The sequence below is a fragment of the Schistocerca gregaria genome, chromosome 1, assembly GCF_023897955.1.
Source record: "Schistocerca gregaria isolate iqSchGreg1 chromosome 1, iqSchGreg1.2, whole genome shotgun sequence".
NCBI lineage: Eukaryota > Metazoa > Arthropoda > Insecta > Orthoptera > Acrididae > Schistocerca > Schistocerca gregaria.
In genome coordinates this window covers 703,736,721-703,750,886 of record NC_064920.1, presented here as the reverse complement: position 1 = coordinate 703,750,886, position 14,166 = coordinate 703,736,721, and the positions used below count along the sequence as shown (strand labels likewise).

At 44.3% G+C, this 14,166-nt stretch overlaps 1 protein-coding gene across 3 annotated transcripts in view; it reads left to right on the top strand.

Moving 5' to 3' along the window:
* Positions 1-14,166, top strand: part of LOC126365752 (cyclic nucleotide-gated cation channel subunit A) — a 487,374-nt gene that overhangs the window by 438,197 nt on the left and 35,011 nt on the right. For 2 of the 3 annotated variants that reach the window (XM_050008246.1, XM_050008236.1), the window contains exon 9: positions 8,632-9,074. In XM_050008246.1, the coding sequence (XP_049864203.1) occupies positions 8,632-9,074 (443 nt within the window). The remainder of the gene's footprint in view (positions 1-8,631; positions 9,075-14,166) is intronic. The other variant, XM_050008256.1, reaches the window with a different exon arrangement.

Sequence of the window (14,166 nt, the reverse complement as noted above, 5' to 3'; positions counted from 1 at the left end):
TCCCTAGATCCTGTACCATTCAGGAACGGTACGCGGGAAGAACGAGTGCCCATAAGGCCAGTAGTAGAGTAGAAGAAATCTTTGACAAATATTTTATACAACTAACTTTTATAAAAGTTACGATAAAAGTATCCCAGTACACTGTCAAAGATTTATTAAAGTCTCTTATAAAAGATATTTGACTAGGCTATTTTACGGTGTAGTACGGGCCAAAACCTCCATATGATTCCAAATTTCTGTTATATTGCCCTCATAGTCATTTTATGAGATGTACATGCAGGAGGAAGTAATACTTTGCTCCACATTTCTTCCAACATGCTTCAGCAAAATTTTCCACAGCAGACCTCTCCGTAATGAATAATGTCTTTCTTTTAGCGTCTGTCATTGGAGTTGGCTGAGAATGTCAGCCTCTCTCTCAGCCAATTACTAAACGAACTCGTGACAAAACATGCGGCTCTTTCTGAATTTTTTGTATCTTTTCTATAAACCTCATTTTGGTATCTTCCTCTCCAACCGACATTTTTATGTGATCGGTTCATCTGAAATCGTTCCGGTCCCATACTCGTCGGTATTTTACGGTAACGAGGATAATGGAATGTAGTCGAATTAAGTCGGGTGATGCTGAGGAAATTAGATTAGGAAATGAGACACTTAAAGTAGTAAAGGAGTTTTGCTATTTGGGGAGCAAAATAACTGATGATGGTCGAAGTAGAGAGGATATAAAATGTAGACTGGCAATGGCAAGGAAAGTGTTTCTGAAGAAGAGAAATTTGTTAACATCGAGTATAGATTTAGGTGTCAGGAAGTCATTTCTGAAAATATTTGTATGGAGTGTAGCCATGTATGGAAGTGAAACATGGACGATAAATAGTTTGGACAAGAAGAGAATAGAGGCTTTCGAAATGTGGTGTTACAGAAGAATGCTGAAGATTAGATGGGTAAATCACATAACTAATGAGGAAGTATTGAATAGGATTGGGGAGAAGAGTAGTTTGTGGCACAGCTTGACCAGAAGAAGGGATCGGTTGGTAGGACATGTTCTGAGGCATCAAGGGATCACCAATTTAGTATTGGAGGGCAGCGTGTAGGGTAAAAATCGTAGAGGGGGACCAAGAGATGAATACACTAAGCAGATTCAGAAGGATGTAGGTTGCAGTAGGTACTGGGAGATGAAGCAGCTTGCGCAGGATAGAGTAGCATGGAGAGCTGCATCAAACCAGTCTCAGGACTGAAGACCACAACAACTATTTCCAGTGACGGACACAGCCAACGATAACGAGTCTTCCCCACGAAATATGTGCACATTATCGAGGGTCAGTTGCCAGTCCCTGCAACGTTCCTCTGCAAGTCTTCCGGCATTTCTCTACAACTGTCTCTTAGAGAGGCTACAAAAAGAAGAGTATCCACAAATAAAAGGTTTTCCTTTTGTCAATATCCAACAGAAACCAGCTAATCTGGGAAAATGTACCAGAATCTTACAATGTGCTACTATTACCGAATTAAGCAATTTTCTGCTAACATTTAATAATGTGTTGTGATTATTAATCTACACTTTGTAGTTTCATTCAGCAGAATTACGGAGGCCACAGTAAGTACTCTAACCATCATTTATATGTTTCTGCTTTGTTTATTTGTTTCTTATGAGTTTTGAAATTCATCAGACAAGCATGAAACATCGATCTGTAACATCCCATTAGAGCAATTGGTAGCATGCGCTGCACAACTTGAAGCTTGCTGTTTCACAGTTTTAAAATGTGTTTCATTTTTTTTAATTCAAAAATCTTCAATCACATTTTGTAGGAAGCATGCGGCTTTGATTTTTTATAATGTAACGTTACTTTGTTCTGCTGTTTTAGCTGTAGAAAGATATATGCCAAAACTGAAACATATAGCAAACGGTATTGCATCTGCACGCAAAGTTTTAATCGCAACACTCGTGACGTCACTGCACCATATTATCTGTAAAAAAGCAATTAAACTGAAGTTTTGGCATGGTATTTGCACTCTATGCATCAAAAGTAGTTTTGGCTTGGAGTGTTCCAGTTGTTCATGTTACTGTCTGCACGAGAATGAAAGCTAATATCCTGACTGCACAAGCAAACCCTTAGCACCGTAGACATATGAATGTAAATACAATTTAATTCTAAAGGAACAAATATCTTATACCATTAACCTTCGTAAATCCGATATCTCCATACATCCTGTCAATTACACTGGTGTCCAAAATTAAAGCAATAAAAGGAAATTTTGCAAGGTTGCGTTTATTTCACCACGAAAAAGTGTAAACAGGTGATAGTAAAGTATAAACGATGTAAAGAATACAGAACCAAAACCCATGCAAGAAGCATAATGTTACAAAAATGTTCTTCGTTTTCGTTCATTCCAATTTAACCGATTTGTAGGTACTTTCCGACAACTGGTTATTGTGCGCAGTGTGGGCTGCGACCACCGCCTGGCAGCGACGGGACATGCTGTGAATGATGTCATCAGTCTCGTGTTGAGGCAGAAACGCCCATTCTTCCTGCAGAGCTGCTCGCAGTCTTGGAGAATGATTGGTGGATGCTGACGTGATGCAAGCCGTCTCCCAGACATGCTCTATGGGATTCAAATCGGGAGAGCGAGCAAGCGCTGCCATTAGTGCAATATCTTCCGTTTCCAAGAAAACACCAACCACTCGTGCTCCATGAGGTCGAGAATTTTCATCCACTAACACGACGTCTGAGCCCACAGCACCTCGCAACGACCGCAGACGAGGTCCCAAGATCTCATCACGATGCCTGACAGCAGTTACACCTTGCCTATTCACTCGCACAATTTCATAAAGAAGGGTTCGAATAGCAAACATAATCCATGCACACACCATTAGAGATCCTCCTAGATCTCGGTTTCTTTACACAATGTTTGGGTCCCAAAATCGTGTTCCACGTTCGCTCCAGATGCGAATCCATCGAGAATCACTCTCAAGAGTAAATCGGTAGTCACCTGTGAAAACAACCTTGGCCCACTATTGGACCGTTCACTCTAGACTTCCCTTCTGTGAAGACGCATAAGACATACGGCATGCCTCTGACAATAAAGGCCACTCTGCCGAAGCCTTGTGCACGCCGTTTGCCTCGGGACGACAGGTCGAATGGATGCTGCGAGCTCACGTGCCAGTTGCCGTGCAGTACTACGGCGGTAATGTCGTGCCCTTACCGTCAAATAACGGTCCTCTCTTTCGAAGTCACATGATGTCGTCCCTGCCCTCGTATTCGGAATATAGTTTCGGCCTCTATATACCGTCGCCACATCTGAGAAACAACAGAACTATTCACATTAAGTCGTCGGGGCAGATGAGTTTGCGACTGTCCTGCTCCCTCTCTTCCTGTGGCCCTCCATTGCAGAGAGTCTGGTACGCATCTTCTCTGTGCCATATTGCACTGTCTGTGACAGTGTTGCTATCGATTGTGGATGTGTGGCTACCCGGCAAACACTACCTCCTGTCATAGGTGACCTGACGTCATCGTTGGCATGGTTGTCCGTTGACCGGAATGCTATCTTCAGTGCAGAACACGATGGTACGGACATCTGTTGACAGTTTGTATGATTATATCGTGAATTACACACAGGAAGGGGAAACAGAGGTTTGTTGCTTTAATTTTGGACACCAGTGTGTGTATTCTGGAAGTTATACTGTGTTTAATAAAACATGCTGCTAAACGGCAGCTTGAAATCACTGATGTTGTGAAAGCAAACAATATCTGCGTGTATGTTTCAAATATTTAAATACTTATCTTACGTGTGTTCCACATTTCCGCGACAGTTCATTAACAGATATACACCAAACAGCACAAGGTTACTAAAAGTATTTTTGAGACAGTATCTGATCACATAAAACGTAATCAACAAATGTTGCAAGTTACGTCGCTGAGCTGCAATAATTCACATTCACAACAAATATAACGGTACAAGTTCTAATTTTCACTGTCGTGTTATACCACATCGTAATCATAAAAATTTTTCCGTCTCTGGAATATGTCCCTTAAAATATGTCAATGTTCACAGCGTACAGGTTCTTCCATCTGTTTTTCTTTCGAGCACTACTATCTATTGTTCTTGAGAATCTGTATGTACAGTAATCAAGAATGATCTGTATTAAAATATAATATTGCTATGTGGAAGTAGCCACTTTCAAATTCCGATCCACACACCCTAATTTAGGGTATTCGCGTTTTCTCTTATTCATTCCAGGCAAGTGCTGAGTCTGTTACTCAAACAGAACCGGTGTCAATGTGTCGCCTTCTTTATCAAAAGTAAGATTACACTTCGTTCCTAAATACACTTCGAGATCACGGAGCGATAAACCATAAAAATAAAAAGTTAATATGTAGCCAGTTACAGGTATATATTGCGATTACATCTCCAAGGAGAGTCAGTTCGTATCGCCTAAACGCGCAGACATCGCCAACACCTTTGTTGTTTCATAATCTTTTACCATGTATTTCTCAGTAAACAGAGGCACCATGAAACTCAGTCAGCTTGCATTTTACGTGATGAATTGTATGAAAATGTCGCATATTCTCACAGAATAATTTCTATCTATGTCTTATGAAATGTTTCAGGCCCGAGAATACTTCTCATTGATTCTGTATGCCTGTTTACAATGAAGAATTTAACTTTTTGTTTCCACATCGGATCTCAGAAGGATCGAATAAAGGTCGATGAGCAGCAGAATTGCTAATCAGTAAGCTATTGGGTCGTAGAGAGCATGTTGCATGTCAAAGGGGCCGGCGAGACACGGCTGTCATTATGCGGCAAGGCGAACACGCAAGTTCTAATAACAACAGAGCGAGATTGTGCAGTATAGCTCCTGACACATTAACGAAGAGCCCGTTTAAAATCCACGTCCGGTCATCAAGACGGACATTTCTTGTCGTTTCCCTACATGGGTTGGCAAATGCCGATAGAGTTCTTCGAAAATGATAAGCACAACGTTTAGTTGCATCCTTATCTAATTTGAGCTTATGGTTTTTCTAAGGACCTCATTATCGGTGGGACATTAGGATTAAATTTTCCTTTTATTTTCAAGTATTTCTATCAGTTTTCTTCAGTAGCAAGCCACAATAAATATAAATTACAACCAGGTCTAAACAGATAGCGAAAATGTTATTGTATTTGTTCACTGAACTATTAGAATCCACTATTGCTTCAGTTTCGTCTTAAACCAAGAACTCTACCAAATGACTTTCTCTTATTGGTGGATGCTGATAACCATACTAACCATGTTTCCTATGGTCTTTTGACACTGCAACAGACTCACTTTGTCCTCCAATGCGCATCAATCTAGGAGGTGTGTTGGGAATGTAATGGAACCGAGATCTACATCTGTATGAACGTTCATACACCGCAAGGGACCATACGGTGCATAGCGGAACTATTGTTAGTTGATCCCTTTCCTGTTCCACTCGCAAATGGAGCGAGGGAAAAGCGAATGTCTGGCAGCTTCCGAACCAGCACTGATTCTTCTTATCCTGTCTTGGCGGTCATTACGCGACATCTATGTTTGTGACAGAAGGATCGTTCTGTAGTCTGTCGCAAATTCCGATACTCTAAACTATGAGTAGTGTTTCGCGAAAAGATAGTCTTCTTCGTACCAGGGATTCCCGTTTCAGTTCACGGAGCATTGCCGCAACGCTCGCTTGTTGATCGAGCCGACCGGTAACAAATCTAGCATTACGCCTTTGAAGTGCTTCGATATCTTCCTTTAACCCGAGAACATGACCTGCTAGGTATCTCAAACACACGAGCAGAACCCAAGGACGGATTCAGCATGTGTTCTCTACGGGGTCTCCTTTACAAATGAACTATACTATCCTAGAATTCTCCCGATAAACCAAAGTCGACCATTCGCCATCCCTGCAAGCAACCTTAGGTACTTGTTCCATTTCATGTCGCATGCAATTTTACGACATGACTACTCTATTCGAACATTACAAGACTGGTTTTCCTACTCATCTTCCTGTTTCCTCGTAAACATAAGTTTTATCTTTTACATCTCCTTGTAGTCCCGTTCAAATTAATTCTCTTTTGCAGTTACACAACGACGCAGACGTCGTTCCTAGTCTTGATGGCATGTGTCACCCTCTCTCTCAGTCTTTCAAGAACTCGCCAATACAATCTTAGATTGATAGCTTATCCTGAAGGCAGAAATTCTTTATGGTGATCCCCTGAAAGCAAAAAGAAAGCATCGATCCGAGTTTGACTTTGCTCATTCTCGCCTTGTTAGTCCGAGTAGAGTTTGTAGTGTACCACACTCCAGTTTGACGTTTCGTCTCCAGTTCATACTCGTTAATCCATAATGCGTCATCTGTGTAAAATAGACTGAAGAATTCTTGATAACTCTGACGGCGGTGTTGAATATCAAACATCCTTCCAGTTGTTCTGCTGCCACGAGGTTCTTTTGAACCTTACTTTGCGCACTCTATTAACATCTCGAATTAAAAATTTGATGGACGATAAACACTTGCAAATCTAGCTCAGTACTAATCATTCTCACTGTCGATCGACGATCTGACCTCACAAGGCATTTCAGTCTACCCAGATTGTCACGCGAGCTACGTCTTCCACTCCTTACCGACCAGATAAAAAGGACTTGTGTCAACTGAATGCTTGAGCCCTGGATAGAGAATGTTGTTATAATCCTCTTGTAGCTTTCCGTAAGTCACAGCAGCGATTTTGCCAAGCTTCACGCAAAATTTTATGGCATAACATCGCTCATACTTTCGCAATACGTCCTCGTACACATACTTGACAAACACAGCTTCATTTCCGTCGCTCTTAACACTCTTGTCCCAATTGGAGCGAGTTGTTACTAGTGTTGAATCAAGGACAGAAGAAGGAGGCAAGAGCATCTGGGTTCATACATAGAGTTGCCAATCTCATTACTTTCCTAATAGACCTGTAATTGTGTTCCCTCACTACTATCTATATACATGCTCATACAAAATCGTAAAGCGATAAATACTGGAGTGATTCTTCACGGTGTAACAGACTTTGTGAATATGTTCTTCACATAATGGAGTATTGAATAATTGAACTAATTCCATTAGGAACTTATGTCCATCTTCAACATCACTATTAAGTGTGACCCCTCAAAGGCACGAACACATTCTTGTATTCGTTCTAACATCAAAGCAAACGACCTCAGAATATAAGGGGTTTCTTGCCATTTCTGAGATACTCCTCGTGTGTGTTAATGAACACTGTTGGCTGGAAATCAGTATAAAAGTATAGGTCTTCCCATCGCATCACAGACATGGTTTATGACTGACAATTCGGGGAAGCAGGGAGGCCAGTCAGTGATCCGTACATTCCTTGAAGTGTTTGTGCTGCGACATGCAGTGTCCACTCTTGCATTATCCTGCTGTAGTATGTCATTTGGTATCCCCATTATAAAGAGCATGGCAACAAAATTTACTATTCTTGCCACATACTGTCGAACATTTAGCCTGCATTCAAGAATTACCAAACCAGTTCTGTCGACGTATCCAGTAGCTCCCCACATCGTGAGTCATGAAGTTGGAGAGACATGGATGTCAAGAATCGCTGTTTTCTGCGACCTTTCTCCAGGTCGTCTACAGACACGTTGCCATCTATATGATCCCATAAACGTAAGCAAGACTTATCTCTGAATACCAAGGAATTCCATTCAGTCACTCTAGTTCTACGCCATGCAAATCTATGTTGTATGTAATATTGTGTCAGTGGTAGCCGACACATGAGATGTCAACCCAGATCTCAGCACTCTGTTCCTGACTGTTAGTGGCGACACTGCCTGTAACCTGTGCCAGGATTTCAGATACTGTCGTCCATCTATTTGTCAGAGCCAGTCGAACAATCCTACGAACTTCTCCTAGTGTAGTCCTTATGGAAGTACCTGCGTCTACTCTTCTTGGCACAGTGTTATCCTGAGCCAATTTCATTATCACTCATTCAGTGCTCATTCTACTACAGCCAATTGTCTGCACGATCTATAGCAAAATCTCCTATATTTCTGATGGTGAAGATTCAAACTTTCTCCAAATCTGGAACATGGAGATAAGATGCACGAGCACGTCTTCTGGGCATGCTGTGTTTCATCCTGCACCTGAAGAGTTCCACCAACGTTAGATACACCTAGCAGCACTAAGCCATTCTTCATCTATAGGAATGGTTTTTTTGGGTACTCTTCATCTATAGGAATGGTTTTTGGGTACTGAAATCATTGCAAATATGCTCGCTTGAGGATGAAATTTTAATCAACATACCCCAAAGGCCGGGGAGTACTTGAGTAACCAACTGGAAGCTCCCGGTCAAGGTGTTTCTGGCGTAACACTTTAAATTTCAGTCGGTGTAATTTCTGAACAATGAGACATGTTAATCAAGACTGCTTTCAGATTATGGAATTCAGTAACATTTATTCCGGCAGCAGCAGTTGTCAGTGATCAGTCAGATCTAAAGAAAAAGGAACTGAATGTAGGGCTGGCATACACAGTTGCTCCGCACTAGCCTTCTTCGCCACCCACCACCTGCGCACGCTCTGCAGCACTCTCCCGCATGATTGGTGCTAAGCTGGTTGTTTCTGTGTGCCCCCCGGTTCTGTTCCCAAACAAGGCGCTGGCGTTCAGCTGGGTGGTGCCTCTGTCCCACCAGGCGAGACGCCGCAGCCCGAGAACGACGCCGAGTACCTGTTCGTCGTGGCCGACTTCCTGGCCGGCGTCCTCATCTTCGCCACCATCGTCGGCAACATCGGCTCCATGATCAGCAACATGAACCTGGCGCGCGTCGACTTCCAGACGCGCATGGACGGCGTCAAGCAGTACATGGCGTTCCGGCGCGTGTCTCGCGAGCTGGAGGCGCGCGTCATCCGCTGGTTCGCCTACACGTGGGCCAATAAGCAGGCGCTCGACGAGGAGCGAGTGCTCGCCGCGCTGCCCGACAAGCTCAAGGCCGAGATCGCCATCCACGTGCACCTGGACACGCTGCGCCAGGTGCGCATCTTCCGCGACTGCGAGCCGGGCCTGCTCGAGGAGCTGGTGCTCAAGCTTCGCCTCCAGGTACGTCGCGCTGCCCGCACCAGCGCTAGAGGTGTTCAAGTCTGGGAATTTTGTGGGTCACGAAACACTTCGCAGCTTGCGTAGGATTAACTTAGTGGATCAGTGATCGAGACAATCGCATGGATGTTCAGTTGGGCTACGATCTGGAAACTTGGGGGGGGGGGGGGGGGGGGGGGGGCATAGAGACATTCTGAAACGGGTACACCATACATAGTGGAGGATTTCCGATGATGGATGGATGGGAGAGGGTTGTATGGGCGCACGACGTCAAGTCTTCAGCGCCCGCTCAGTAACAGATTGAGACGGATGTCAAGGAAAGACTCAGAACAGTAAGATAAAAGAGAACGTAAAACACAGGTAACAAGCTTGGAAAAAAATATGTGCCTACCCACACCGAAGCGTGGGACGAAGCATGTCGCCAGCAGTGAGACATGGACAACACAGGAAGAAAGTGGTAGAGGGAGCCAGAGTCCAGACACATCACAAAAATTTAAAACCCTAGACACACACGTCTCGTCATTAGCTAAAACACAGAGCAGATCCCCATCAACTTGTGCTTCCGCCCTTGTATCACGTTATAAAATGCAGTCTGTTAAAATGTGGCGGACAGAGATGTACACGCCACGAGTATCACAAAACGGGGGATCCTCCCGCAGTAATAGAAAGCTATGTGTGAGAAGACAGTGCCCAATCCGAAGACGCGTGAGGGTCACTTCTTCCCGCCTGAGCAACTGGCAGGAGGAACGCCACGGCCGAGTTGTTGACTTCACCAACTGCAGTTTATTGGCCGTCACCGCCAGCCATTCGTCCTCCCGCAACTCCATGCACTTCTTATGGAGTGCAGAGATGACGGACTGCAAGGGAATAGGACACTGGACCACAGCCTGCTCTGTGCAAGCCTCCTTGGCAGCCTGATCAGCCTGTTCATTGCCTCATATTCCTACATGACCAGGCACCCAGCAGGAGGACACCTCCTTACCTCGCCGCTGGAGCAAGTACAGTTGGTCATATATCACCTGGACCATCTCCTCAGCTGGGTACAGATTCTGCAATGATTGTAAGACACTAAGAGAATCGGAGCAGAGGAGAAATCGATTGCCCCAAACACGATTCATCCGCTCCAGTGCCTTCAGGATCGCATGGAGCTCCGCTGCGAAAACGGTATATTCATCAGGGAGGTGAATCCGGGTAACATGATCAGGGTACACTACAGAACAGCCAAGGAAATCCTCCTGTTTGGAGCCATAAGAGTAAACGACGTAAAAACCGTGGTGCACATCTAAAATGTTAAAAACAGAGATTGGAATATAAAACCTGGTGTACTATCTTTCTTAAAATTACTCAAATCTGAAATAAGTCTGGGTCTCCGGAGGAGTCAAGGTAGAAATCTGCTCCAACCGCGACAGAAAACATGAAGACCAGCCATATCCATCGCAGAGAGGGAATCCTGTGCGCGAATCGCATAGGGCCGCGTCACTCGTGCCGGTTATGAAACATCCGTGCCAGAGGAGGCTGAGTAATGGTATGGTATGCAGGGGTGTATGGTGTGGACAAAGTTTTATACGCCTGGCGCACTGTAAGTAGCCGCCGCCGCATATGAAGTGGCGGTTCACCAGCCTCTGCACAGAGGCTCGGTTTGGGGCTAGTTCGGAATGCCCCAGGGGCCAACCGAAGCCCTTCATGATGCACAACGTAGAACATCTTTAAGTAAGAAGGCCTCTCAGACTCATACACCGTGCACCCATAATCGAGCCGAGATCGCACAAACGCCCTGTAAAACTGGAGCAGACAAGTCCTGTCGGCTCCCCATGTACTGCGTCTAAGACATTTTAAAATTCTTAAAGTCTTAATTGATCGTCGTTTCAGGTCTTTAAGATGAGGTGCGAAGTGTACCCAACGATAGAGACAGTTCCATAGATGTTCAGTTGAGCTAACTAAGAAAAAGTTGGTGGTCTTGAAACATTCCACAACTAGTGAAACGTGCATGACAGTACGTACAGAACCCAGCTATTGAGAGATTCTTACAGCTGTCCTGTTGGGCAAAGATCTGGGTACTTTGAGATCCTTCAGACATTTGAATTTCCCTTGGGAACAGAATTATATACGGCGAACGTCATGTCCAACGATAGAGTTACAAGCAAATCTTTCAAGGGCGCCTTCAGTACATTTCAGTGAAACAACAAGAAACAATTTGAAAATCATAACATTTCTCCCACCGCAACGTTATCTTCAAGCAGTGATTACAGCGCATTTGTTTCAACAAAATTCTTCTGGTGTGTGATCGAATCATGTTATAGTTATCACTATGCTAAAAGCTGCCTGCAGTAGAAGCCGAAAGGTCGATATTACTACCATAGTATGGTGAGCTCATACACCCAGAAGAAATTTATTGAAATGTATTCCAACTGCCAGTCTTTGTTCTTAAATATTTCTCTCTGGATATGTTGACGTCCATTCATCCTATGAAGCAAGAATGGAACTCATATAAGGAAGCTGCACGTCAGCAATCAGCAGTAATCTAGTTTCGATATCGCTGAAATAATTAGTAGTTAACTTGGATGCAACGAAAATGGTCTACATGAGAGACCCATATGCAGCCACTACTGAGAGAGATCGCGGGCCTCGTTACTCCCGATCTATTTGGACACTGAGCTGCTTTCCCAGGCTCTCTTCTACATCTACATCTATATTCTGTAAAACCGCCGTGACGTGCTTGGCACAGAGTGCGTCCCATTGCACCAATTATCAGTGTTTCTTCCCGTTCCATTCACGTACGGAGCGCGGGAAGAATGATGGTTTGAGTGTCTCTGTGCGTGCAGTAATTATTCTAATCTTATACTCACGATTCCTATGTGAGCGATACGTAAGGGATTGTAGTATATCCCTAGGGTCATCATTTAAAGCCGGTTCTTGAAAGTTTGTTAGCACACTTTCTCGGAATGGTTTACGTCTACCTTCAAGAGTCTGCCAGTCCAGTCTCTTCATCTCTACAACTATCTCCCACGAATCAAAGAAACCTGTTACTATTCGTGCCGCTCTTCTCTGTATATATTCAATATCCCGTGTTGGTCCTATCTGGTATGGGTCCCACACACTTGGGAATACAGGTCCCACGCACTTGGGCAATATTGTAGGATCAGTCACACGAGTGATTTCCAAGAAATCTCCTTTGTAGACCTGCTGCATCTCCTCAGTATTCTACCGATGAACCCAAGTCTACTACATGCTTTACCCACAACTGAGCCTATGTGATCGTTCCATTTCATATTCCTACAAAGTTTTACACCCAGCCAGTTGTATGATTTGGCAGTTTCCAACAGTGACTAATTGATATCATAGTCGTTTTGTGGAGCGCACTGTTTTACGTTACTGAATATTTAAAGCAAGTTGCCAATCTTTACACCACTTTGAAATCTTATCAAGATCTGACTGGAATTTTATACTGTTTCTTTCAGGTAGTTCTTCACTGTAGATAATTGCAGCATCTGCAAAAAGTCTGTGGTTACTACACCAAGAAGAAATGCAGATGATAAACGGGTATTCATTGGACAAATATATTATACTAGAACTGACATGTGATCACATTTTCATGCAATTTGGGTGCACAGATCCTGAGAAATCAGTACCCAGAACAACCACCTCTGGCTGTAATAACGGCCTTGATACGCCTGGCCATTGAGTCAAACAGAGCTTGGATGGCGTGTACAGATACAGCTGCCCATGCAGCTTCAACACAATACCACAGTTCATCAAGAGTAGTGACTGGCGTATTTTGACGAGCTAGTTGCTCGGCCACAATTGACCAGACGTTTTCAGTTGGTGAGAGATCTGGAGAATGTGCTGGCCAGGGCAGCAGTCGAACATTTTCTGTATCCAGAAAGGCCCATACAGGACCTGCAACATGCTGTCGTGCAGTATCCTGCTGAAATGTAGGGTTTCGCAGGGATCGAATGAAGGGTAGAACCACGGGTCATAACACATCTGAAATGAAAAAAAGCACTGTTCAAAGTGCCGTCAATGCGAACAAGGGGTGACCGAGGCGTGTAACCAATGGCACCCCATACCATCACACCAGGTGATACGCCAGTGTGGCGATGACGAATACACACTTCCAATGTGCGTTCACTGAGATGTCGCCAAACAAGGATGCGACCATCATGATGCTGTAAACAGAACTTGGATTCATCCGCAAAATTACTTTTTGCCATTCGTGCACCGAGGTTCGTCGTTGAGTACTCCAACGCAGGCGTTCCAGTCTGTGATGCAGCGTCAAGGGTAACCGCAGCCATGGTCTCGGAGCTGATAGTCCATGCTGCTGCAAACGTCGTCGAACTTTTCGTGCAGATGGTTGTTGTCTTGCAAACGTCCCCATCTGTTGACTCAGGAATCGAGACGTGGCTGCACTATCCGTTACAGCCATGCGGATAAGATGCCTGTCATCTCGACTGCTAGTGATAAGAGGCCGTTGGGATCCAGCACGGCGTTCCGTATTACCTTCCTGAATCCACCGATTCCATATGCCGCTAACAGTCATTGGATCTCGACCAACGCGAGCAGAAATGTCGCGATACGATAAACCGCAATCGCGATAGGCTACAATCCGACCTTTACCAAAGTCGGGAACGTGATAGTACTCATTTCTGCTCCTTACACGAGGCATCACAACAACGTTTCACCAGGCAACACAGGTCAACTGCTGTTTGTGTATGAGAAATCGGTTGGAAACTTTCCTCATGTCTGCACGTTGTACGTCTCGCCATCGGCGCCAACCTTGTGTGAATGCTCTGAAAAGCTAATCATTTGCATATCACAGCATCTTCTTCTTGTCGGTTAAATTTTGCGTCTGTAGCACGCCATCTTCGTGGCGTAGCAATTTTAATGGCCAGTAGTGTATTAATATTGCTGACAAGGTCGTTAATACACATCATGAACAGCAAAGGTCCCAACACCCTACCCTGGGACACAACAGAAATTACTTCGATATCTGACGATGACTCTGCATCCAAGATAACGTGGTGCGTCATATTTGTAATTCACCTGCTAGGGACCATGCACAAATGGAGACGATTTACCGTTACAGCCAGAATGACTG